Here is a 25,754-nt window from a genome sequence, read left to right on the forward strand (position 1 = left end):
CCTCAATGAAATGGAGTTTGACACCCCTGCTCTAGCTCATGTTCAGTCAGATTCATCTCTCATGTTCCATGACCATTTTAAGCTCTTTCAATTGAATCATGGGGCATTTTGGGAAGGATGAACCAAGAAAGGTTGCATGCAAGTGCTCCTATCCAAGGCATCAGTGCCTTTCCTACTCTAGGTAGTGGCCAAGGCCTCAGAAGAACGAAACAGCAGAGCTTGGGGTATAATCCCCAGTTCCCTTTGGAACCCCATCCATCACAAATAGTGGACTGATCCAGGCTCCCTGGAGAGAGGGGCAGCATAAAAGAATCTCAAAATCATCAGGCCATGATGTGGACAGGACAAAGGGGGAAAAGACAGGTCCTATTCAGACCATGTTAGAAGTGGTCTGTTTTGAGTTGAGACACAAATGATGGTGGTCATGTTGAAATGCCTCTAAGGGATAGCAAGTGGACATCTCTCAAGGCCATAAGTCTGAGGTTCTGTATAGCTCATCTGGGTGGGCACTGTAATTGAGGCGACTCCGAAGAAGGTAAGTATAAGGCTTCAATGTCACAACATGATGACAACTTTAATGGCAATGTGAGTCGCCTCAAGAAGGGTGGCATAGAAATCAATCAATCAATCAATCAATCAATCAATCAATCAATCACACAAACAAACAAATAAACTAGAACTGAGGTAACTCTTGTTGACAGCCCGCTTTAAATAAATGCGAGTCAACCCTCTCAACCAATCACAACTCCTGCAGTTCCCGCCCCTAGTGACCTTCCGGTACATACATGGGGAACCCCAAAGTCAACTGTGAAATGCCCTCCAGAGGCTCAGACATGGAGTTTGCTGTGCAGTGGGCAATAATCCCAACTAGTCCTGTGAATGAATCTTCAAGAAAAGAATTTCAGATCTGGCAATTTGGGGAGTAGCACCCCAAAAGACCAAAAGAGACACCTGGATGACAATTGCTACCCTTAGGCTACAGCAACAGTCTTGAGAGTCTTGCCAAAAAATGCAGTTAATATCCTGAGATTCTTCCTCAAATTACATTTCTGCCTTGTGCCACTACAGTGATCCCCCCGGTTATTGCGTCCCCGACCATTGCGAACAGGCTAATTTGCGATTTTTCAACCCGGAAGTCAAAACACCATCTGCGCATGCGTGCCCTTTTTCTATGGGCACGCATGCGTAGATGGCGCCGGGCAGATCAGCTGCTGGGCGGCTTCCCTGGGTCTTCCCCCTCTTGCTGGCGGGAGGGCGAGCGGAGGGGATCAGCAAGGAGTTTCCCCACCGCCCACGCAAACTCCTCGCTGCCGCCCGCCCTTCGCCCGCCCACGCCGTTCATTCTCGCCGCTTCCCAGCTGAGTCCTGAAGCGAATTCGCTTCAGGACTCAGCTGGAAAGCGGCGAGAGCGAGCGCGAGCGAACGGCTTGTCTGCCACCCGCTCGCGCATCACCCGCCCACGCCGTTCATTCTTGCCGCTTTCCAGCTGAGTCCTGAAGCGAATTCGCTTCAGGACTCAGCTGGGAAGCGCGAGCGAGAGGCGCCAGCGAGCGGCTTGTCCACCGCCTGCCTGCCCGCTAGCGAGGAGCCGAAGATTGGGGGCGGCGCGGCTGTTTTAAAACTTCGCCGCCTGCATGGGGGGCTTGCCAGCACCCCCCGGACCCCAACCCGGGTTTGGGGGGCTGCTAGGAAGCCCCCCATGCCGGCGGCAACGTTTTAAAACAGCCGCACGGCTTCCCAATGAGTCCCGAAGACAAACGCGGAAGTTCGCCTTTGACGTTTGTCTTCGGGACTCAGTTGGGAAGCCGCGCGGCTGTTTTAAAACATCGCCGCCGGCATGGGGGGCTTCCTAGCAGCCCCCCAAACCCGGGTTGGGGGTCCGGGGGGTGCTGGCAAGCCCCCCATGCCGGTGGCGATGTTTTAAAACAGCCGCGCCGCCCCCAATCTTCGGCTCCTCGCTAGCGCTGCGGAAGTAAAAACACCATCTGCGCATGCGCAGATGGTGTTTTTACTTCCGCAGCGCTACTTCGCGAAAACCCGCTCGTTGCGGGGGGTCCTGGAACGGAACCCTCGCAATGATCGGGGGATCACTGTATTCCCAAACAGCACACATATCATCCGACTAAACGAGAGCATAAGCCAAAATCCACCTTGTGTGCAGGGGTCATAGGTCAAATACACAACTTTTATCATGATTCCATCTGCTTTGTAAATTACAAGAAGAGATACAAACATGTTTTTTTCCTCATTTTGCTGTATGAAGAGAAGATGTTGATAAGAGGATAGGACAATGATTGTTCCTAGCAATTATCAGAAGAACAGCCATTCTTCATGTATCCCCTGTGGATTTCTAGACATAAAGATTTTACAGTATGAAACTTGCTTTATAAAATATCTCTGAGTTCTCCAAATGGGGGCAGTTCATGTCACTTTAGCCTGTCTTTCAAAGAGCTCACTCCTGAGTTTGAAGAGACTTTCATTCGTCAGTTTCCTCAATGGACACAGCCCCAAAACAGGTAAGAGGAAGCATGGTTGATATGAATTCATCCTGGGGCCATCCAGGTGGCACAGGTGCTTTTTCTTCACTGCTAAAGTTCCAGTGAGATTTCAGGAGCAACTTCAAATCAGTTTCTGCATAAACCTTGATTTCTGTTCTAGGACTGAAGGTGGTACAGATAACCAGGAAGGAGTCATGCTTCTGCTGATGTTCTTCTGGCTCTTGGCTCCAACTACAGAGAAGACGCTGCAAACTGCATGTGTGTTCAAGAATTATATTTATATAAAAGGCAGCTACTATAGGCCTGGTGATCTCATTATTGGTGGGATTTTATCTTTGGGAATGGTAGACACTCGCATCCTAGACTTTCATGCAGTGAATTTTTTCCCACAGACCATGTAAGTTTCAGCTGAAGGAGAAAGGGGCAGATCATTGCTCTCTTTGCTTTAAATTTGGGGACCCCTTTCAGAAACACTTCTAGTGTATTGAACTGTCCTGGTGAAGTGCCCATTTTATGCTTTTCTCAATAAAATAGCAAGCTCTTAAAATAGGCTGGAATTCTCAATCCCTTCATCGAGAAAATGGTAAACAAGAAAAATCAATAGGGAAGCTGTGGTGGCCAAACAAAGAAGTCAAATTCTAATATTAATCTCACCAGTAACTTGTAGAAAATTCACACTTTTCCAGATGTTACAAACATTTCTCTCAGTTTTGAAATCATCATTGCTAATGAATAATGGCCTCAACTAGATCTATGAGGTGACCCACCCATTGTAGTCCTGTGCTCAGCAATGTTTACTGCACCTGAAGAAGCTGCTCCAAGGCAGACCTTAAATAATTCAGGTGAAAGGGGAGCAATTAGGGATTACAGCCACTGCAATGAAATGAATATGGCAGAAATGCAGAGGTGGGTTGCTGCCAGTTTTGATTGGTTCAATAGAACTGTTAGTGGAGATTTACCTCCACTCGCTGAAGTAAGAGCCAGTTCCCCAGGAGGAAATTGGTTCTTCTGATGGAAATTCTTTTGGAAATCATTATTTTCAAGGCAATACTCAGATGTTATGGGTGCACAGGCGTCACAACTAGAACTGGTAGGAAAGGTAACTGGAACCCACTCTTGCAGGGATGATAGAGGGTATAAAATAGTCCATTATATTTATGGAAAGGCTTCTCTCCTTTCTCACAAACTCATCCAAGTTTAGTCAATGGAGATTCTTTGGAAAAAAACCCAAACCCAATGAGATTTGTGAGTTTCTGCCCCCAAAATAGTGAAGCAAATTCTACAGCCATGCACAAGCTTTCCTGTAATGTTCTCCAATGTTTTTCTCACTACAGATTAACTACTAGTAACTATCAGCAGTTCCTTGCATTGGTGTTTGCAGTCTCTGAAGTCAATAAGAATATTTTTCTGCTCCCCAACATCACCCTTGGCTTCAACATCTACAGCCATTGGGAGAAGGAGATATTAAGTTCCCGGAACAGCATCTCCATGCTCTCCTCACAAGACCAAATGGTTCCAGGATACAAATGTGACCAGAAGGACATTCTGTTGTCCATCATTGGTGACCTCAATGCCAAGTCCTCAAGGATGATGGCCTCCATCTTTAGCATTTTTAAAGTCCCACAGGTAGGGGCTCCATTTGGAGATAGTATGAAGTTGACAAAGATCAAGACACAAAAGCCAAAGATGAAACTACAAGTATTTGTGTGTGTGTGTAATATATTGAGTTTGTAAATCTTACATTATTATTAATTAAAGGTAGCCATCACTTAGTGCCATTTGTTCTCTTTATCAGATATTTGGTTTCTTTTCTTGACTTTTCACATACCACAACCAATAAACATGGCTAAGAAGGGAATAATAATAACAACAACAACAACAACAACAACAGCAGCAGCAGCAACAGAGTTGGAAGGGACCTTGGAGGTCTTCTAGTCCAACTCCCTGCTTAGGCAGAAAACCCTGCACTACTTCAGACAGATGTTTATCCAATCTCTTTTTCTCCAGCTTGGTGTTGACTTTCAGTTCTCTCAGAGAGAGAGAAGAATCTATCCTTCCTTCTTCCAGATTTATCCCAAGGAATTTGCTCAGTATGTGGGTTTAGTGCAGCTTCTCCTGTATTTCCATTGGAACTGGGTTGGGCTTTTGGCCCCTAAAGATGACAGGGGAGAACGTTTCATCTCAACTGTGACGCCGAAGCTCCAGGAGAAGGAGATCTGCCTGGCCTTACTCTAATGCTAGAATTAGTTAATATTGAAATCACTATGAACAAGCTTATTCTGAAGTTCCCTACCTTGCCTAAAGCAGAAATATTTATTGTGTATGCAGACTGTTAACAGTTGTTAACAGTGTAATCAGGATGGACATTATTTTTGAAAAAATTAAAAATAGTATTCATTAGAAAAGTTTATATCTTTACTTCCCATTGGAAACTTGGCATGGAAGAATCTGAGGAATCATTGCAATATACAAAGATTTTGCATGGGGGCTTTCATTTTAGAGACCACTCCAGGGATGTCTCTGAATTGACCCACTTCTTCCTGTCTTTAGATCCCTTGAACCCTCAAGGAGATGAATTTCTCCCTACATAGTGGGAATTTGTCTTTTACTGCAGGATCCCTAAATCAGGAAAGATCCTTCCAAAGGGGGAAAAACAATGTACAGGAAAGGAGAATCTGAAGAATCTACCAGATTACACTATTGAAAAAAAAAATGACAGGAGAAATTTACAATATCTACAATGTTGTTTATGCTCTGGCACACGCTTTACATGCAATGTCTGGATCTAGAGTTGGATCAACCATGATGAGGCTTGGAAAGAGGATCTCAAATGTCCAGTCATGGCAGGTAATTTCTGGGGCTTTTGACTCAGTCCACAGATGCTTAGATCAGAAACTCTTCATATAAATTTATTCAGTCATTTACCAAATGTCTGCATACTCCCATACCAATTCATCTGAGACCCTGCCTTTCTTTTTTTAAGCTTACCATTTGTTAAGCTATTCAGCTTGTTATGTGAAAACAGGTCCTGATTAATAGTGGATGGAAACTAACCAAGGAGAGATGCAACCTAGAACTTAGAATAATTTTTTTAATTAACAGTTTACTTTTAGACTAAGGTGAACAGATGTCCCGCTTTTGAACAATTTTTCCTGTATCCTGTGGCGTTTTTAAAAAGTCCCGAATTTTTTTACAAATGGTACGTCTCATCACCTTATCCTCAACCACCCAAAGAGGAGCAGATGAGGGCATGAGTGACTGTGTGCAGTGACTACCGGTCCAAATAGGGCCGCAACTGGTGCACCAGGCGAACCTGGGCAAAAGCCCCCCTTGCCACAGCTGAAAGATGTTTCTCTAATGTTAGCTGTGGATCGAGGAGTACGCCCAAGTTGCACACCCTCTCTGAGAGCGTCAATGATTCCTCCTCCTCCCCCCCCCCCCGGGTAATGGATGGACAGATGGAATTGTCCCTAGGAGGCAAAACCCACAGCCACTCCATCTTATCAGGGTTGAGTTTGAGTCTGTTGACACCCATCCAGACCCCAACAGAGGTAGGAGGACAACCACCATAAAACGGTGCCTCCCACTCCCAAACCCTCCAGTTGGCGCAAAAGGATACCATGGTCAATGGTATCGAAAGTGTCCTGGACCCAGCTCCGTGTCACCTCCCTGCTGTCCGAAAACAGCCAGGAGAGACACGGATCCAATAAACAGGTGGCAAAACTCACAGCTCCAATGGCCTTGTCCACTTCATTAGGTGTCACCAGATCAAACTCTTCCCAGACAGATGGACAAGTACGAGCCCCAGTCGCCTCGACTGACTCATTGTCAGTCAACTCTGTTATCCAATTGGAGTCAAGTTCTGCCCGGATCTGTTCTGTCTGGGTTCCCCCAGACCTCCACACCAACTGGAAAAAACAGCCAGACACTCTGGTAAAAGCCAAAAGTATTTTATAGCTGGAAAAAATAAACACAGGGGAAAACCTGTTCTTCCCAACAGACAGGCTATAATACGTTACAGCAGAGTCCTGATGTCCAGACAATACAGCAAGCTTCTTGCTGGCACCCCCCCCCCAAGGTTTCAATAGTCAAAGGCACAAACCAGGATTCCAAGACGCCAAAGTTCACAGCCAGGTCCCAAGACTCTCAAAGATAAAACTCCACAAGCCAGGAAGGGTGGGTCTGCCTTTTAGCCTTTCCCAAGAGCACCACACCCAAACCCAGCTGTTGCCTCTTTAATGCTGAAAGTACTTAGCCAATTGATTTCTTCTCTGAGTAGCTCTTCTTTGTCGCAGATCAATTATGGCTTCTGCATTTTCCTCTAAGGAATCCAGGCTGCTTGCTGGGGAGAGCCCCCCCTGGTGGGACTCTGGCTGTCCTCCCTCTTCTTCAGCCTGGGATTCCTCCTCCTCGTCTGTCTGCACCTCCTGTTCCTCAGCCTCTCCCTCTGAGCTGGAAACCGACAGAAGATCAGCCGTTCCCTGAGGGGCCTCAGACGGAACCACAACAGGATCCGAGCAATTTTATCAGCGAAAAACGTGTTAAAATCCTTGGCAATACTCTGTAAGGGCTCCCCAACTCCCCCCTGATTAAGAGCGGGTCACCCTAAACAGAGCAGGATTCCGCTGATGCAATCAAGGCAGCATGATACGCGCATCTTTCCGCCTTGAGCGCCACTTTGTAAGTCTTAATATGAGCTCTTACAAGTGTTCGATCAGATTCGGACTTACTCTTCCTCCATCGCTTCTCTAGACATCTCTTCTGGCGTTTCAACTCCCGGAGCTCCTCGGTATGCCCATGTTTCTCCAACATTCTGTGGACTGCATTGGCTGCCAATTGGTTTCCAGACACAATACAAAGTTATGTTATGACCTTTAAAGCCCTACAAGACATCAGACCAGATTACTTGTGGGACCGTTTTATGCTGCATGAATCCCAGCAACTGGTTAGGTCCCAGAGAGTCGGCCTTTTCCAGGTCCTGTCAAATAGGCGATATTATTTGGCAGGACCTAGGGGAAGAGCCTTCTTTGTGGGGGACCCGGCCCTCGGGAATCACCTCCCCTCAGAGATTCATATTGCCCCCACCCTCCTCTTCTTACCTAACAGTCTAAAGACTCATCTATGCCACTGAGCTTGGGGGCATTAGATTTTAGCCCCTGGCCGATGAATGATATGCATTTTGTTGAGTGGGTAGGGTTGATTTTTAATAATGGGGATTTTAGATTAGATTAGTGGGTTTTATATTAATTGGATTTAGGATTATATTGCATTGTTCTTTTATATATTGTGAGCCACCTCGAGTTCTCAGAGAGGGATGGCATATAAGTCCAATAATAAATAAATAAATAAATAAACAAACAAACAAACAAACAAACAAATAAATAAGTCAGTCAGTCAGTCAGTCAGTCAGTCAATCAATCTTCATCCAGCATAACTCTCTGGACAAGACCTGACAGGAAAGGTGTACAACCACTACACAACAATGTAGATCCATCCCCAAAGATGGATCTACTGTTTTTCTCAAAGATGCTCTTCTCCAACTATTCCTTAGTGAATGGAGTTCTGAAGAAATTTAGGGTCCTCAGAGGAGATGTTAGTTCCCACTATAATTTTCAAAGTTCTAGTCTCTGGAGCCTCTTCTGCTAATTCTCCATTGATTGTCTTTGCGGTAAACAACAGAACAACATGGAAGTGATCTTGCATTAGAAAAGGACAAATGCCTCAGTCACATACAATGTAGCACTTTTTTTGATACAGGTATGGATGGTGTCCTTGCATGTACTTTCTCTCCTTTCCAGGGGAACCTTGGTTTATCTTTGTCTGAATCCTGAAAGTGACTAGAATTTCCACATTATAAAAGTGCTTTCAATTCATCTAACTGTTCAATTCACTCTCACTGTTCTTTCTTAGAAACAGGAAGGGAGTTGATTCTAACACATGAATTATGGATCTTCTGCTTGTGCTTCTGTTGCTGCTGCTGTCACAGCCAATCTCTGGGAAGCTTGGAATGAAGTGTCTGGTGAATTTTGAGAACCAGGATGTAAAAAAACCATGGAGCTTTTACAGTCCAGGAGACCATATCATTAGTATGATCAACACTGGAACTAAAATATTATATACAACAATGTTGTCTTTCAACACAGCTCCTCATTGTCAGATTGAGATGTAAGTCATTCACTGTGATGGAGCTTCATTCCCTCCATTTGCAGTTCTCAATTCTTTTCTTCTTATTTCACTTATGCCTATATTGTGGGACCTATCTTATTTGTTGAACTGTTTTGATTTCCATTGCTTCTCTGTTTTATCTCCTTTCATGGAAAAAAAAATTGAATCCAAAGATGGGGCAAAAAAATAAGCACCCTCCAAAAAAAAAATCCAGATTCCATAACTTTTCTGGTCTAATGCTTAGTTATACTTCAATTCCAACTTTTTATTTTATTTTATTTTTTATTTATTGGAATTTGTCAAACAAAAATGAGAATAAGACTAAAAGATTAAAAATACAGTGATCCTATTGCCCTATTGAGTCCTATGGGATTGACAGCCTAGAGGTGAATTAAAAAATTAAATTAAATTAAATTAAATTAAATTGAATTGAATTGAATTGAATTGAATTGAATTGAACTGAACTGAACTGAACTGAACTGAACTGAACTAAACTAAACTAAACTAAATTAAATTAAATTAAATTAAATTAAATTAAATTAAATTAACCTGCATGCCTCCTATGCGATCCATGATGATGTATGATATGAGATACACAGAAATCAATTTGTGATTGAAACTGTGAAAAATTGTAGCTGAAACAATTGAATCAGGTAGAGCATTCTAGACTTTGACAACTCTATTACAGAAATCATATTTTTACAGTCAAGTTTAGAAATATTTGGTTGCAAGTAGTTATTGAACAGATTGTACATGCCTCTGCCTAGTTCATGTCCATATTTTTACAACCACTCATTCATATTCAATGCCTAATCCTTATAGAAAGAAAAAAATGATATTTAACTTTAGTGGAAAGCTATCACAATCTCTTCTCTCCAACACTCACCGGGGTGGCACAGTGGTTAGATTGCAGCACCGCAGGCTACTTCAGATAACTGCTAGCTATAGTTCAGGCTCAAGGTTGACTCAGCCTTTCATCCTTCTGAGATGGGTAAAATGAGGACCCAGATTGTTGGGGGCAAGAGGTTGATTTGGTAAACTGCTTAGAGAGGGCTGTAAAAGCACCATGAAGCGGCATATAAGTCTAAATGCTATTGCTATTGCTAATACTATTTAAAGAAATGCTTATGGGGTGAGGTGTCATCAATATGCCGATGATACCCAGTTATACATCTCCACCCAATGTCCAGTCAATGAAGCAGTGGAAGTGATGTGCCGGTGCCTGGAGGCTGTTGGGCCCTGAATGGGTGTCAACAAACTCAAACTCAACCCATGCAAGATGGAGTGGCTGGGGGTCTTGCCTCCCAAGGACAATCCCAACTGTCCGTCCATTACCCTGGGGGGAGAATCATTGACCCCATCAGAGAGGGTCCGCAGCTTGCGCATCCTCCTCGATCCACAGCTCTCATTAGAGAAACATCTTTCAGCTGTGGCGAGGGGGGCATTTGCCCAGGTTCACCAGGTGCACCAGGTGCGGCCCTATTTGGACCGGGAGTCACTGCTCACAGTCACTCATGCCCTCATCACCTCGAGGCTCAACTACTGTAATGCTCTCTACATGGGGCTACCTTTGAAAAGTGTTCGGAAACTTCAGATCGTGCAGACTGCAGCTGCGAGAGCAATCATGGGCTTTCCAAAATATGCCCATGTCACACCAACACTCCGCAGTCTGTATTGGTTGCCTATCAGTTTCCGGTCACAATTCAAAGTGTTGGTTATGACCTATAAAGCCCTTCATGGCACCGGACCAGATTATCTCAGGGACCGCCTTCTGCTGCATGAATCCCAGCGACCAGTTAGGTCCCACAGAGTGGGTCTTCTCCGGGTCCCGTAAACCAAACAATGTCGCTTGGTGGGACCCAGGGGAAGAGCCTTATCTGTGGCAGCCCCAGCCCTCTGGAACCAACTCCCCCCAGAGATTAGAATTGCCCCCACCTTGCCTTTCGTAAGCTGCTTAAAACCCACCTCTGCTGCCAGGCATGGGGGAATTGAGATACTCTTTCCCCTAGACCTTTACAATTTTATGCATGGTATATCTGTATGTATGTTTGTTTTTTATATTAATGGGTTTTTAACTGTTTTTAGTATTGGATTATTATTATATGCTGTTTTATTACTGTTGTTAGCCGCCCCGAGTCTGCGGAGAGGGGCGGCATACAAATCCAATAAATAAATAAATTAAGAAATAAAGTATCATTTGCCTCTGGTTTTGGATTGGCATTGGCTTACCCTGCTGTTCTGTTCGGGTCGTATGTGACCCGAAGCCAAGTTTGAGTCCCTGTAAAAAATTTTCCCTGCATATCTGAAACTTGAAATTTCATGACTGCTCATCATTTCAGGGGTTCTCTCTATGAGAATTTTTTTTGGGGGGTGGGGGGCTTAGTTTTTGCTCGGCAAAAAAAGTTACAAATCTTCTGTTCCCGGGTCACCCTGACCCAGACCGAAAACTCTTCATTTGCAGTGCTTATGTTTGGTCTTTTTGAAAGCTTTTTTCACTTGGAAAGTAGTCTGAACATTTCTGCACACAATGATATGAAAATTGAAATGAACAAAGTAAATCTTATTGGTTTATTTTGCGGATATAATGCACGCCCCCCCCATTTTTGTGAAATTTTTTTCAATTTATGGATAGTTTTGCTTGCAAAATGCATTCTATTTTACTAAAGTTGGTGTGGGATTGGTAGCTTGAACATTTCTGAATATAAGAAAAATATAAAGGAACTGAAAAAAATGATTCTTATTGGTTTTTTAATATCAGAAATAAGGCCTCCCCCCCTCAGCTGCTTGCAACCATTTTCACTTTTTATTTTTTTATGCTCCAAATCCGAAATATTCTTTAAAATCTTAGGCATTCATTTACTCAATTTAACAATGCTGATCATCAAAAAATATTTTTGTGGTGGTGGCTAATTGTTTTCTGGGCAAAAAAAAATCATAACTTCAAGTCTGTTTCTGTTGGTATATGACCGGACAAAAAATAATTTTTTTAGGAACTTGAATTTGATCTTTTTGAAAACTTTTTCAACTGGAAAACTAGTTTGAACATTTATGAACATAATGATATGAAAATTGATCTAGAAAAATTGAGACTTATATTTTTATTTTGATCAAAAAGCCCCTCCCCCCATCCTTTTTGAATTTCGTGTCAATTTCTATTTTTTAAGGCTACAAATCCCTAAGGAATTTCCCCCCAAAAGGTTTGATATACTAAATTGAACATTTCTGAATATAAGAAAAATATAAATGAACTGGAAAAAATGGTTCTTATTGGTTTATTTTTGCCACAAAAGGGCCACCCCACCCCTCGGCCTTGCTGTGTGCCATTATTGTCACTTTTTATACATATTTGGCTAGAAATATTTGGAATATCCTTTTGAAAATCAACCACATTGTAGCCAGAGAACTAATTTTATGAAACAAATCCATTTTACTAAAAAAAAGTATGTAAGTTTGAAATTAACAGCATAATTTTTATATAAATTGAAATAATTGAACACGGGGGGAGGCATACATTTATGTGCAAAATAAACAAATATGTATCAATTTTTCCAGTTCAATTTTCATATCATTATGTTCAGAAATGTTCAAGCTACCAATCCCACACCAACTTTAGTAAAATAGAATGTATTTTGCTAGCAAAACTATCCATAAAGTGAAGACTATTTAAAAAAAATGGGGGGCGTGCATTTCATCAACAAAATAAACCAATATGCATCAATTTTTCCAGTTCAATTTTCATATCATTATGTTCAGAAATGTTCAAGCTACCAATCCCACACCAACTTTAGTAAAATAGAATGCATTTTGCAGGCATAATTATCAATAAACCTAAAAAAAATTCACAAAAACGGGGGGGAGGCATATTTATGTGCAAAATAAACCAATAAGGATTAATTTCTTCAGTTCAATTTTCATATCATTGTGTGCAGAAATGTTCAGACTACTTTCCAAGTGAAAAAAGTATTCAAATTGACCAAACATAAGCACTGCAAATGAAGAGTTTTCGGTCCGGGTCAGGGTGACCCGGGAACAGAAGATATTTAACTTTTTTTAAACAGAACAGCAGGGTTAGACTCAGAAGGCTTGTGGAGACAAAGAGCAATTAAAAAATATTTTATTTTTGGTCTTGATGATGATTATGATAACATGAACATTTTTTATCTTAGTTCACCTTTTGATAAGTATAGACTACTGCGCTACGTTTTTAATATTCAATTGGTTAACAAGACTTCCAGGCTTATGCACAATGTCACACTTGGCTACAACATCCATGACAACTATGTGAACATACTTTTGACTTCAGATGCCTTGATGGATACACTCTCTACTGGAGAAGGCAATGTTCCCAACTACGGCTGTGGAAGGAAGGACCACATTTTGGCTCTTATTGATTCAGCTACTTATGACATCTCCCTCCAGATGTCAACATTAGGAGACACTTACAAAGTCCCTCAGGTTTGTATGTCTACTTATAGATAAATGAATGAGTGGTGGGACAATATTTGATAAGTCCATTGGTAACTGACGAACTGCTTTTCATCATGGCCATTATATGTATCATAGTTAGGGATTGGGATCCACAGTGATTAAGACGTAAGGATCGAAACACTGATATCTTCTCATGACATTATCATAACTGATTATGCTTCTGCTGCACATTTGGAAATGTGAGGAGAAGCTCAATTTTCCATTGAAGAGTCTTCTGTCCAAAAGGAAGGTGTAGCAGAGACAGGAAAGAACTTTTTGTACATAATCTTAGCAAAAATAATATAATCCAAGTGTATTATTTTACCTGAAGCTGATCAAAACAAATATGTCTTACAAATTCATAGGGATCACTATCATTAATCAACCACTTGTTTTCTTAAAAAAATTACAAGCATATTATCCAGAAGGTTAATATTTTTTTACTCTAAAGCTTTACTCTAAAGCATTCACAGTGAAATTCATTAAAAATGGCTTGAAGAGCAATAAAGCTTCTCCCAAATGAATTATTCAAAAAAAAAAATCCTTAATGGTGCTGTCCTCTATTGGCAGGCTCATTTATACATATTAATAATTCCTAAAAGATAGATAGATAGATAGATAGATATATAGGTAGGTAGGTAGGTAGGTAGGTATACAGTATATATGGTCTTGGCATATTTATGTTTCTTCACATGAAAGTTATAGAATGACATCGGCAGGAATCTCTGAAGAAACCCAAATATGCCAAGACCTTCATACCTGTACCCATGAAAATCTATGAAAACATATATATAAATTAACTGCCTTGGAAACGGCCCTGGGTTGGGCCAAAAGGCAAAAGAGGAGCTGTGATGTTCCTTTAATATACCAGGGTGATTCGTCACACACACAAAAAAACCATGTAACCCTTCCCTGGTACAGAGCTGAAGGGATCAGATACTGTAGCCTAGAGGTTAATTCTCTGCCTTATAAGGCCAAGGTTGCAAGTTCAAGTCCCAGCAAGGGTATGGCTAGCTGATGAGGCCAGAATAAGGCCGAAATAGATCTATCCTAGTCTCCCTTAATTTTCCAATTCAGCAAAAACATGTAACATATATGTATGTGTGTGTGTGTGTGTGTGTGTGTGTGTGTGTGTGTGTTTTCATAGATTTTCATGAGTACAGGTATGAAGGTCTTGGCATATTTGGGTTTCTTCCCATGTAAGTTCTAGAGATTCCTGGCGACGTTTCGATGAGGTCATTCTGAAACTTACATGAGAAGAAACCCAAACATGCCAAGACCTTCAGTATTCCAAATGTGGCCTTAGCAAGGCATGATAAAGTGGTATTAACACTTCACATAATCTTGATTCTATCCCTCTGTTAATACAGCCTAGAATCGTGTTGGGTTTTTTTTGGCAGCTGCTGCACACTGCTGGCTCATATTTAAATGGTTATCCACTAGGACTCCAAGATCCCACTCACAGTTACTACTGTTGAGAAAGATACCACATATACTGTACCTGTGCATTTTGTTTTTCTTGCCTAAATGTAGAACCTTACTTTTTTCACCATTGAGTTTCATTTTGTTAGGTAACACCCATTGTTCAAGTCATTCAAGATCCTTCTATATCTTGTTAATGTTATGCATATTTATTCTTTATTTTCTTAAGAGCTAATGGGTAATCAACAATTTATTCTAATAAGTTCATGAAATTGTATTTCTTTAAAGCTAATATTTTGGAATTGATCTGACCCCAAACATTATGCAGTATTCTTCATTGTTTTTTTCAGATCGCTTTTGAACCATTTTCAGATTTGCTGCATGATAAAAGTCAATTGCCCTTTTATCATAGTTTTTTCCCAAAAAAAGGGGTCCTCTACCCAGGAATTGTTCAAGTGCTCCTCCATTTCAGATGGACCCTGGTTGGTCTTTTTGCTCCAGACACAGAAAATGGAGATAATTTCATGAGAACTGTTACTCCCTTGCTTGTCATAAATGGAATTTGTGTTGTTATATCACAACAATTCTCAGCAACTCAACTTGCAGCACCCCACATCAATGCCCTCTCTAAGTGGAGACAAGTCAATGTCTACATTCATTACATAGAATTTGGTGCTGCTTGGGACAGAATTCTTCCTTTTCATTTTATACTTAGAAATTTGCCAGGACACATTGAAAAGAAAGTTTGGATCACAACACTCACTTCAACATTTCCATGGAGGTATGGCAGAGCTCTCAAATATGTGAATAGTATCTGGAGTGTTGATTTTGAGAGAAAAAAGGAGCCAATAAAGGATGCCTATATAGACCGTTTCTATACGGAAGAACAACAATTATTTTTCTGCTCTTTTTCAAAGCATGTCTTTTCTGTCAAAGGTCGGAAAAGATGCACTGAGAAATCACCAATGGAGACACAATGGAAAGAAAACATGATATTGGCCGCGAATTTCCACCATCCTTACAGCACCATTAACACTCTAGCCCAGGCCTTGAATGCTGCATATTCCTCCATATCCAAGAGGAGAAGGAAGGAGAGCAAAGGGAGCTTGGGGACTCCAAGGCTGCAGATGTGGCAGGTATGAGGTCTCGACAATGATCCATTAATCTTACTTCCTGTTGAGAAGAAACAAAAGGGAGGTGGAGGGGAACCGTATCTTACTACTTGTGTTAACAGAACTCCAATAAGCTTGGTCAAAGCAAGAACAAGAGACCAGGCATTTTTAAATAAATTCCTTTAGGCAAGGGTTTGTGATAAATATCACAGAATGTTACCTTGAAACATACCCTTTGACCAGTGTTTCCCAACCTTGGCAACTTGAAGATATTTGGACTTCAACTCCCAGAATTCTGGGAGTTGAAGTCCAAATAACTTCAAGTTGCCAAGGTTGGGAAACACTGCCTTAGACCATGCAGTTCAACCTGTCTTCACTGCAGGAATCCCATTTAATGTTTTTTTTTTTAGGGATGGCTGCTCAGTCTTTGCTTTAAGACAATTAGGGAAGAGGAGACTGAATTTCTTTGGTTCTCTGCCTCAGAATTAAAACATTCGTTTTCTTTCACAGTGTTTAACTCTTATTCAGCCAGAATGGGTTTTTTATTTTATTTATTTATTTATTTATTTATTTATTCATTCATTCATTCATTCATTCATTCATTTGTTTATTTATTTATTAGATTTGTATGCTGCCCCTCTCCGTAGACTCGGGGCGGCTAATAACAATAATAAAAACAGCATGTAACAAATCTAATATTTAAAACCACTAAAAAAAACCTTATTAAAAACCAATCCTACACACAAACATACCATGCATAAATTATATAGGCCTAGCAGGAAGGAATATCTCAGTTCCCCCATGCCTGATGGCAGAGGTGGGTTTTAAGGAGCTTACAAAAGGCAAGGAGGGTGGGCGCAATTCTGATTTCTGGGGGGAGCTGGTTCCAGAGGGCTGGGGCTGCCACAGACAAGGCTCTTCCCCTGGGTCCCGCCAAATGACATTGTTTAGTTGACGGGACTCGGAGAAGCCCCACTCTGTGGGACCTAACTGGTCAATGGGATTCGTGCGGCAGAAGGTGATCCTGGAGATATTCTGGTCCAATGCCATGAAGGGCTTTATAGGTCATAACCAACACTTTGAATTGTGACTGGAAATTGATCAGCAACTAATGCAGTCTGCAGAGTTTTGGTGTAACATGGACTTATTTAGGGAAGCCCATGATTGCTCTCGCAGCTGTATTCTGCATGATCTGAAGTTTCTGAACACTTTTCAAAGGTAGCCCCATGTAGAGAGCGTTACAGTAGTTGATCCATTAATCTTACTTCCTGTTGAGAAGAAACAAAAGGGAGGTGGAGGGGAACCGTATCTTACTACTTGTGTTAACAGAACTACAATAAGCTTGGTCAATCTAATCCCTTAAGCAAGAACAAGAGACCATGCATTTTTAAATAAATTCCTTTAGGCAAGGGTTTGTGATAAATATCACAGAATGTTACCTTGGTAAATTTGAAAGATACCCTTAGACCATGCAATCCGACCTGTCTTCACTGCAGGAATCCAATTTAATTTTTTTTTAGGGATGGCTGCTCAGTCTTTAAGACAATTAGAGAAGAGGAGACTGAATTTCTTTGGTTCTCTGCCTCAGAATTAAATTAAAACATTATCTTTCTTTCACAGTGTTTAAACTCTTATTCAGCCAGAATGGTTTGTCTGTCTGTCTGTCTGTCTGTCTGTCTGTCTGTCTATCTATCTATCTATCTATCTATCTATCTATCTATCTATCTATCTATCTATCTATCTATCTATCTATCTATCTTAGACTCGGGGCAGCTTACAACAATAATAAAAACAGCATGTAACAAATCTAATATTTAAAACCACTAAAAAACCCTTATTAAAAACCGAACATGCACACAAACATACCATGCATAAATTGTGCAGGCCTAGAGGGAAGGAATATCTCAGTTCCCCCATACCTGACAGCAGAGGTATTCTGGTCCGATGCCATAAAGGGCTTTATAGGTCATAACCAACACTTTGAATTGTGACCAGAAATTGATCAGCAACCAATTTATTTATTTATTTATTTATTTATTCATTCATTCATTCATTCATTCATTCATTCATTCATTCATTACATTTGTATGCTGCCCCTCTCCGTAGACACGGAGACCAATGCAGACTGTGGAGTGTTGGTGTGACATGGGCATACCTGGGGAAGCCCATGATTGCTCTCGCAGCTGCATTTTGCATGATCTGAAGTTTCCAAACACTTTTCAAAGGTAGCCCCATGTAGAGAGTGTTACAGTAGTCGAGCCTCGAGGTGATGAGGATATGAGTGACTGTGAGAGAGAGAAGAGATGAAGGAAGAGAGAGAGAGAGAGGAAGAAAGCAAGAGAGAGAGAGATAGAAAGCAGGAGAGAGAGAGAAGAGTGGAAGGAAGAGAGAGAAATGATAGAAAAAAGTGGAGAAAAAAGAGAAATGAGAAAATGATTGAGGCAGAGAATGACAGGAAAGAGAGAGAAACAGAGAGAGAAGTTACTCTTGATTTAAAGCATATGGTAAAAGCACCAAATAATAACAGAGAAATAAACCCCAGCCCGCACCTGTTTTTGGAAATGGTTCAAGAGTTCACACAGATACACACAAGGGAGGAAGAGAGAGAAATGAGAAACAAATGAGACAAAAAAGGGGGAGAGACAGGAGAGAGACCCAAAAATGAGAACAGTGGTAGAAATTTGAGGAGCGATGATTGATTATTAAATATGGATTGACTATGGAATATTGGTATATCTTGCACTAAATTCCCCCAAAAATTGCTACTTCAAAAGCTTCCTATCCTGCAACAAATTCCCCCTAAAGGAAGCTTTTGAAGTGGCAATTTTGGGGGGAATTCAGAGCAAGATAGGAAGCTTTTGGAATGGCGATTTTTGGGGAAGTTTGGAGCAGTGATAGCCTTGGTTAGGACCTCCATTCCTCGCTTGTCCTCGCTGTCTGTCTCCACTCCGTTAGCCTTCACTTTGTCCGCCTGCTACTTTTTCTTTAAGCCTTAAAGTTTGGATTTGAAATGGCGATTTTGGGGGGAAATTAGTGCAAGATAGGAAGCTTTTGAAGTGGAGATTTTTGGGAGAATTTAGTACAAGATAGGAAGCTTTTAGAATGGCGATTTTTGGAGGAATCTGAGGCAAGATAGGAAGCTTTTGGTAGGGTGATTTTAGCAGAGAAATGGGCGAAGGAAGCGGCAGTCTAGGGGGGATTTTGGCAGCAGAATGGGGCAGCTGCAGGGAGCAGAGGAAGCGGAGGGCTAGAAGGGAAAGTGGCAGGGAAATGAGGCAGCTTCGGCTTTCCCCGCCTCTGGTGCAAGCAAAAGGGGGCGGGGAATTCCGGCGGGGAATTCCCATGCAAGCAAATGGGAAATCCCGGTGGTGACAGTCACAAGGCTGGGGAATCCCCTCGGCAATCAGAGAGCACAGGCGCAGTAAGAGAGCCCACAGACCTGAGCTCAGGTTCATAAGACGGAAAGGGTTTTTAAGACAAGGCAAAGAAATCTTAATGCCTGTGTTCGTATCTCGAAAAGTTCGTATGACGAGGGGTTCGTAAGATGAGGTATCACTGTATTTGTATTTTTATATTGTTGTAAGCCACCCTGAGTGCTTCAGGAATGGGTGGCATAGAAGTCGTATTAATTAATTAGATAGATAGACAGACAGACAAATACATTTTATCGGATGTTTTTCTAGAATCATTGTCTTTTTAAAAAAGAATACAATTTTAAAGTCAGTTTTATCAACCTTATTATCATACCATCCAGACTTAGTTATATAATCAGTAGTTCCAAAATCTGTTAAAAATGTGTAATCAGAAAAGCAGGGAGAACCCACAACTACATAAAGAGAGCAACTCATAGGATCCACCCCAACTTCTCACCTTGTAAAAACAGTAGGTGGAACATCCTCTTAATGTAGCCATAAAGTACAATTAGTTAATCCAGATATATTTATAATATATCTTGATGAATTTTTCTTTTCTTTTATGCATACTGACATCATGTGCACCAAGATGAATTCCTCATGTGTCCAATCACATTTGGCCAATAAATACATTCTATTCTATTCTATTCTATTCTATTCTAATCCATGTTTTATGATAAGTACCTGTGCTTGTCAAGGAATTTATGAATATTCTCCTTTTTTTACCGTTTATTTATGATCTACTTGAGAAGATAACTTATTTTGTCAATCATATTGTTTTTCAAAACATATATTGCCAAAATATGACTGACAAATTTTTCTGAATCTTTCTTTTTCATTTTTGAAAATAGTAGTTAAACCTGTTCTACTAACTAAGAATATTTCCAAGTTAGACCTCTGTAAAAGAAAGATAAATGAGACCTAAAGGCTAATTTACCAAGTGTACTGCTTTTGAAATGCCTGGATGTACCCATTCTAGTTCCATCCTTTTTTGGAGAAGAATGAATTTTGCAATTTTTCTGAATATAAACTGTACTTGGACGAAAATGGAGACTTAACAGCTGACCTGAGTATCTCTACCTGGGTGTTTTTCCCCGGGGACAAATACACGACAAACAAACTGCTGACTGTTGAAAAGCAGAATCTTAGTATCAACCAAGAAAGTATGTCATGGCTAAAGTTTAATAACAGGGTAAGAGAAATATTGGTGTTTTTCCTATATTTTCCTAACGATTCTGACCCATTTCATAAGACTAAGCATATGCACCAGGGCTCAGTGTGGAGATGGGAAGCTGCATGAAAATGGTAAGAGAGGGCCAATCCCTCAAGTACTAAGGATTGTGATCCATTTCTTCTTTGTCTTCAAATAGCAAATAAGAAGGCAAATTTGTTCAAGAGTGGCTCAATAAGGTTTGGATTGAATTTGATGAAGTTGAATCAAGGCTAGAAGGAGGTCCTTTTGTTCCACTTTGAAAGAAACTTTGGAACTAGGATTTATTCTATCTTTCCGTCTGTCTGTCTGTCAGAATGTGTACAAGATACCATATGTACTTGAGTATTTACCTGTTATATATTCAAGTATGTGTAGAGGAGGTACTGATACCCCTCTATAAAGCGTTAGTTAGATCACACTGCATCCAGTTTTGGTCACCACACTACAAAAAAACTTTGAAATTCTAGAGAAAGTGCAGAAGAAAGCAGCCAGGATGATTAGAGGACTGGATATTATAATATATGAAAAACGGTTGCAGGAACTGAGCAAAGCACCACTAGACCAGTTAAGGAAAAATGGATGGATAAGGAAAAATGGAAGATTCAACCTGGAAAGAAGGAGAAATTTCCTAACAATAAGAGCAATCAACCAGTGGAACAGCTTGCCTGCAGTGATTATGAGAGCGCCAACACTTGAGATTTTCAAGAGGAGATTGGACAGACATTTATTTAAAATGGAGTAGGGACTCCTGCTTGAGTGGGGGGTCCCTTCCAACTCTTAGAATAAATAAATAAAAATAAATCTAATTATAGGGAAATTGTCTTGGATATTTGGCTGGGCCTAAGATGTTCCCACACAGAAAATTAGAGTGCAGCTGGAAGAGATCTTAGAGATGAAACTCAATCTGAAACCCAAATTATTTTTGTTGGGAATAACCATCGACAAACACAAGAAAAATAAAGTATATTTAATGTTACATATTTTACCTTTGGCAAGGATAGGATATGCCCAGAAATGGAAAAATAAAAATGCTCTCATGGAAGAAGAAATTTTAAAATGCGCAGAGATGGACAGATTGATGTTAGAGTTAAAGGATAGTGTTGGGCGAACCCGTTGAAGTTTGCGTTCGGCAGGTTCGGACGAACTTGATGTCAGAGTTTGAGTAGGTTCGCCGAACCCCAATCCCAACACCAGCACCAATACCTCTGGCCCAGGAGGCTTCAAGTGGGCGGTGGGCGGGAGGGGGAGGCGAGGATGGCTCTGGCTTCAGCCTCCGAGAGCTCCCTTCCCCTCCCCCCTTCCCAGCCATTGCCCGCTTTAAGCTGCCAGCCGGGATCCTGAAGTGCTGGGGGGGAGGTGTCAGGCTCCATTAAGTGGGCCATGGCTGGCTCTCGGCCATCGGCCATTTGATGGAGCCTGATACCCCCCCACCAGTGCTTCGCCTCCCACTGAGCAAGAGGGCAGCTTCAAGCAGGCGATGGCCGGGAGGGGCGGGGAGCACTCAGAGGCTCAATCCAGAGCCTTCCCCGCCTCCCCCTCCCACCCACCACCTGCTTGAAGCCTGCTGGGCCAGAGGTGTTGGGCAAATAACCAGCTTCTCTAGAGAAAGAAATGTGTATCTCCCATCAATTGTAAAGCAATGGATGGGAGATACACATTTGTTTCTCTAGAGAAGCTGGTTATTCGCCCGCCCCCTTTTCTCTCTCTCTCTCTATTAAAAGAAAAGAACCTGGTGGAAAGCTAGCCACCCCCAGCTGAATTCACACTCCAACCAATCCCAGGTGCGTAGCCTTCATCAGATTTTCCTCAGCTGGGCTTGGCGTCCAACTTGTGGCTGCTGTGTCTTCAGAGCCTGGAGCTGTCATGCAGTTGCAGACCGATGCCAGCTCTAAGTCCAGCTAGAACAGAAGGGGGGGGTGAATTTGAACCATGGGGTGGGTGAGTATGGGGGGGGGAGAACCAGGAGGAGAGCTGAGTCTGGCATGACTGATGGAGGAATTCTGGGAGTTGAAGTCCACAAGTCTTAAAACTGCAAGTTGGAAGACCCTCGAGTTAGAGGTTGGGAGTGCAAGGGTCTTCAAACCTGGCAAGTTTAAGGTTTGTGAACTTCAACTCCCATTTCTGAGCTAGCATGACTGGTAGAGGAAGTCCACAAGTCTTGAAGTGTCAAGTTTGAAGTTTGTAAAAGGTGTACATGGTTTTAAAAAGTATACATGGTTTTAAAAAGTGTACATGGTTTTAAAAAGTATTCTGCTACACTGGAATTTTATTAAACCATATAATACTACACGATTTGGTTCAGAATGCTTTTTTCCTTGTTTTCCTTCTCTAAAATCTAGTTGCGTCTTATAAACCGGTGCGTCTTATACTCTGAAAAATATGGTAATTAGATTTATATGCAGCACCTCTCTGAGGATTCATACATCGCTCATACATTCTGCAGCAAAAAGATTCCTGACTTAACACTTTCTGAGGGACATGTTCACATGACTTTACCTCATCTCATTATAGTTCTAGAAACTGAACGGTCACTTTTATTTCAAGAGTACATCAGGATGTCAGGATGGTGAGTGCTTACATATATTCTTTGGAATCCCTTATTTTTCTGCTTAGTCTCTGCCTCAGTCCAAATGTGTGGAAAAATGTCATCCTGGATTTTTCAAACAGAAGCGAGAAGGAGAGCCATTTTGCTGCTACGACTGTGTTCCTTGTCCGGAGGGGACCATCTCCATACATGAAGGTGGGTGACACCAAAGAAAAGGGAAGGCTTTCAGGAAGTGGAATCATCCAAGGCAATTTTCATAAAAGTTAAAGGATAGAATGAATCTCAATAATTTTTTTGTTTATTTTAAAACTGCATGATTTCTCATCAAAATGAAAAATTGTAATGATCTTGATAGGGATTGGGGAATATGGCATATTGGACAGGTTTTGCTGTTAAGAATTGTACTCCTGAGTGATATTTCATTGTAGGACCGTATAAGGTAAAAGTTGAAATGTATTACCATATAAGACAATGTAGAATGTAAAGAATGTAAAGAATGGATATAGATATATCGATATATTGATATATATTGACATATGTGTATGTCTATGTGTATGTGTATGTATATGTATAGTTTTAGTTTGCATGTTTCCTTCCACAATTATTAATTTACCTGTCTGTCTGTCTGTCTGTCTGTCTGTCTGTCTGTCTGTCTATCTATCTATCTATCTATCTATCTATCTATCTATCTATCTATCTATCTATCTATCTATCTATGTATCTATCTCATTTATTTATTTCATTTATATGCCGCTTATTCCAAACGGACTCTGAGTGGTATAAATACAACATAAGTAAAAAACCTAGGAACATCTGAGTTCTTTGAAAGTTTTTAATTATTTATTTATTTATTTATTTATTTATTTATTTATTCAATTTTTATTGCACCCTTCTCCTTACACTCAGGGCAGCTAACAACATATTAGCAATAGCATTTTTTAACAGAGCCAGCATATTGCCCCGACAATCTGGGTCCTCATTTTACCCACCTCGGAAGGATGGAAGGTTGAGTCAACCTTCAGCCGGTAATGAGATTTGAACCGCTGACCTTCAGATCTACAATCAGCTTCAGTGGCCTGCAGTATAGCACTCTACTTGCTGCGTCACCCTGGCTATCAGAGTTAGAGAATTGTCTCAGATCCATTTCCTATAAAGCATTATTGCAATACACTTTACATCAGCTTCCACTTGTGGATCACTGGAAGGTATCATAGTCCACAATGAGGTGAAATAGACAGTTATTGCTGTACCTCATCACATCGATATTACCATTGGTGCAAGTAGTCATTCCAGACTATTTGCAAGATCCTAACTTTCTCTTTCATCCAACTAAATTCCAAATGATAGGCATTCTCTGAATCCATCTGGAAGAGTTAGCCGCCCTGAGTCTGCGGAGAGGGGCGGCATACAAATGCAATAAATACATAAATAAATAAATATAAATAAATAAATAAATAAAAGAAGTTGCCTTTAAGATAAACTGATTCATTATTTACCTCTAACAAACTGGATTACCATGAAAATTCTACAGGATACACAGAACATCCTTTTGGTCCTAGGATTCCCCCCCAGTTTCAAAAATGTTAGCTTTGTACGGTTTAGAAAATGATATTTTTCCTACCTTCCTTTTGAGCAGATATTAAGAAATAAATTTTGCAAAATGCTTCTGGTATCATCTGTTATCCCAAAAAGATGTTGCTTGAAATGTAAATGATAGAACGTTAAGGAAATGTTGATTTTTGATTTTCTCAGATACAGAAAAATGCACCAAGTGTCCAGATGATCAATATCCAAATGTGGAACGAGTTCAATGTATTATCAAAGTTATAACCTTCCTGTCTTTTGAAGAACATCTGGGCAGCATCCTTGTTTCTTTTGCCTTACTTTTCTTCCTAACTGTAGTCCTTGTCTTAATTACATTCATTCATTACCGAGAAACTCCTATTGTCAAAGCCAACAACCGAGACCTCTCTTACATCCTCCTGATCTCCCTCCTACTTTGCTTCTTGTCTCCTTTTCTCTTCATTGGTCAACCAAGGAAAGCCACTTGCCTTCTCCGACAATTGGTTTTCAGTAACACCTTTTCAGTTACCATCTCTTCTCTTTTGGCCAAAACAGTCACAGTGGTGTTCTCTTTCCTTGCTACAAAACCAGGCAGCCAGGTGAAGAGGTGGTTGGGGAAGAGCTTGGCCAACTCCATCATCCTTTCTTGTTCTGTGGTCCAAATTGCCATCAGTTCCATCTGGCTGGGAGTTTCTCCCCCATTCCCTGACTTTGACTTCCACTCCCAGCCTGGAGTTATCATCCTGCAATGCAATGAAGGATCTGTTGTCATGTTCTACATCACCCTCAGCTATCTGGGATTTCTGGCTGCCATCTGCTTCACAATGGCTTTCCTAGCCAAGAATCTGCCAGAGGCTTTCAATGAAGCCAAACTGATTACCTTCAGTATGCTGGTCTTCTGCAGTGTTTGGATCTCCTTTGTGCCCACCTATTTGAGCACCAAAGGAAAATACATGGTGGCTGTTCAGGTCTTCTCCATCTTGGCCTCCAGTGCCGGTCTCCTGGGCTGCATCTTTATCCCCAAGTGCTATATTATCATTCTGAGGCCAGACTTAAATACAAAAAAGCAGATTATGACCAGAAAAAATGTAGAAATTTGAAACAGAAAAATATTGACTCGAATATTTTCAAGAGTCCAACCCATGAATATGTTGCATGATGTTCTCCATATCTGTGTGGGCCAATGGAAAAATTAAACCACAATCGGACAATAATGTCCTCTATTCTTGTCCATCAAATTGCAAGATTGCCACTTTTAATGTATGAACAGAGTAATCCTTGCTTACCAAATTTATGCACCCACAGAAATGTGTATATTGAGATTAGCTGTGATTAGTCAGCCACACACAAATATAC

The 25,754-nt window shown here is 41.1% G+C and overlaps 1 protein-coding gene across 1 annotated transcript; it reads left to right on the forward strand.

The window, feature by feature from the left end:
• Window positions 1-785: 785 nt before the first annotated feature.
• On the forward strand, window positions 786-25,498 carry LOC139157345 (vomeronasal type-2 receptor 26-like). The gene is made up of 9 exons (XM_070734056.1): window positions 786-910; window positions 2,659-2,895; window positions 3,833-4,124; window positions 8,485-8,663; window positions 12,830-13,118; window positions 14,903-15,688; window positions 20,057-20,269; window positions 22,904-23,030; window positions 24,588-25,498. Exons 1-9 carry the CDS (start codon window positions 786-788, stop codon window positions 25,496-25,498), a joined length of 3,159 nt encoding a protein of 1,052 aa, XP_070590157.1.
• The last annotated feature ends 256 nt before the right edge of the window (window positions 25,499-25,754 follow it).

The sequence above is a fragment of the Erythrolamprus reginae genome, chromosome 1 (assembly GCF_031021105.1).
Source record: "Erythrolamprus reginae isolate rEryReg1 chromosome 1, rEryReg1.hap1, whole genome shotgun sequence".
Classification (NCBI taxonomy): domain Eukaryota; kingdom Metazoa; phylum Chordata; class Lepidosauria; order Squamata; family Dipsadidae; genus Erythrolamprus; species Erythrolamprus reginae.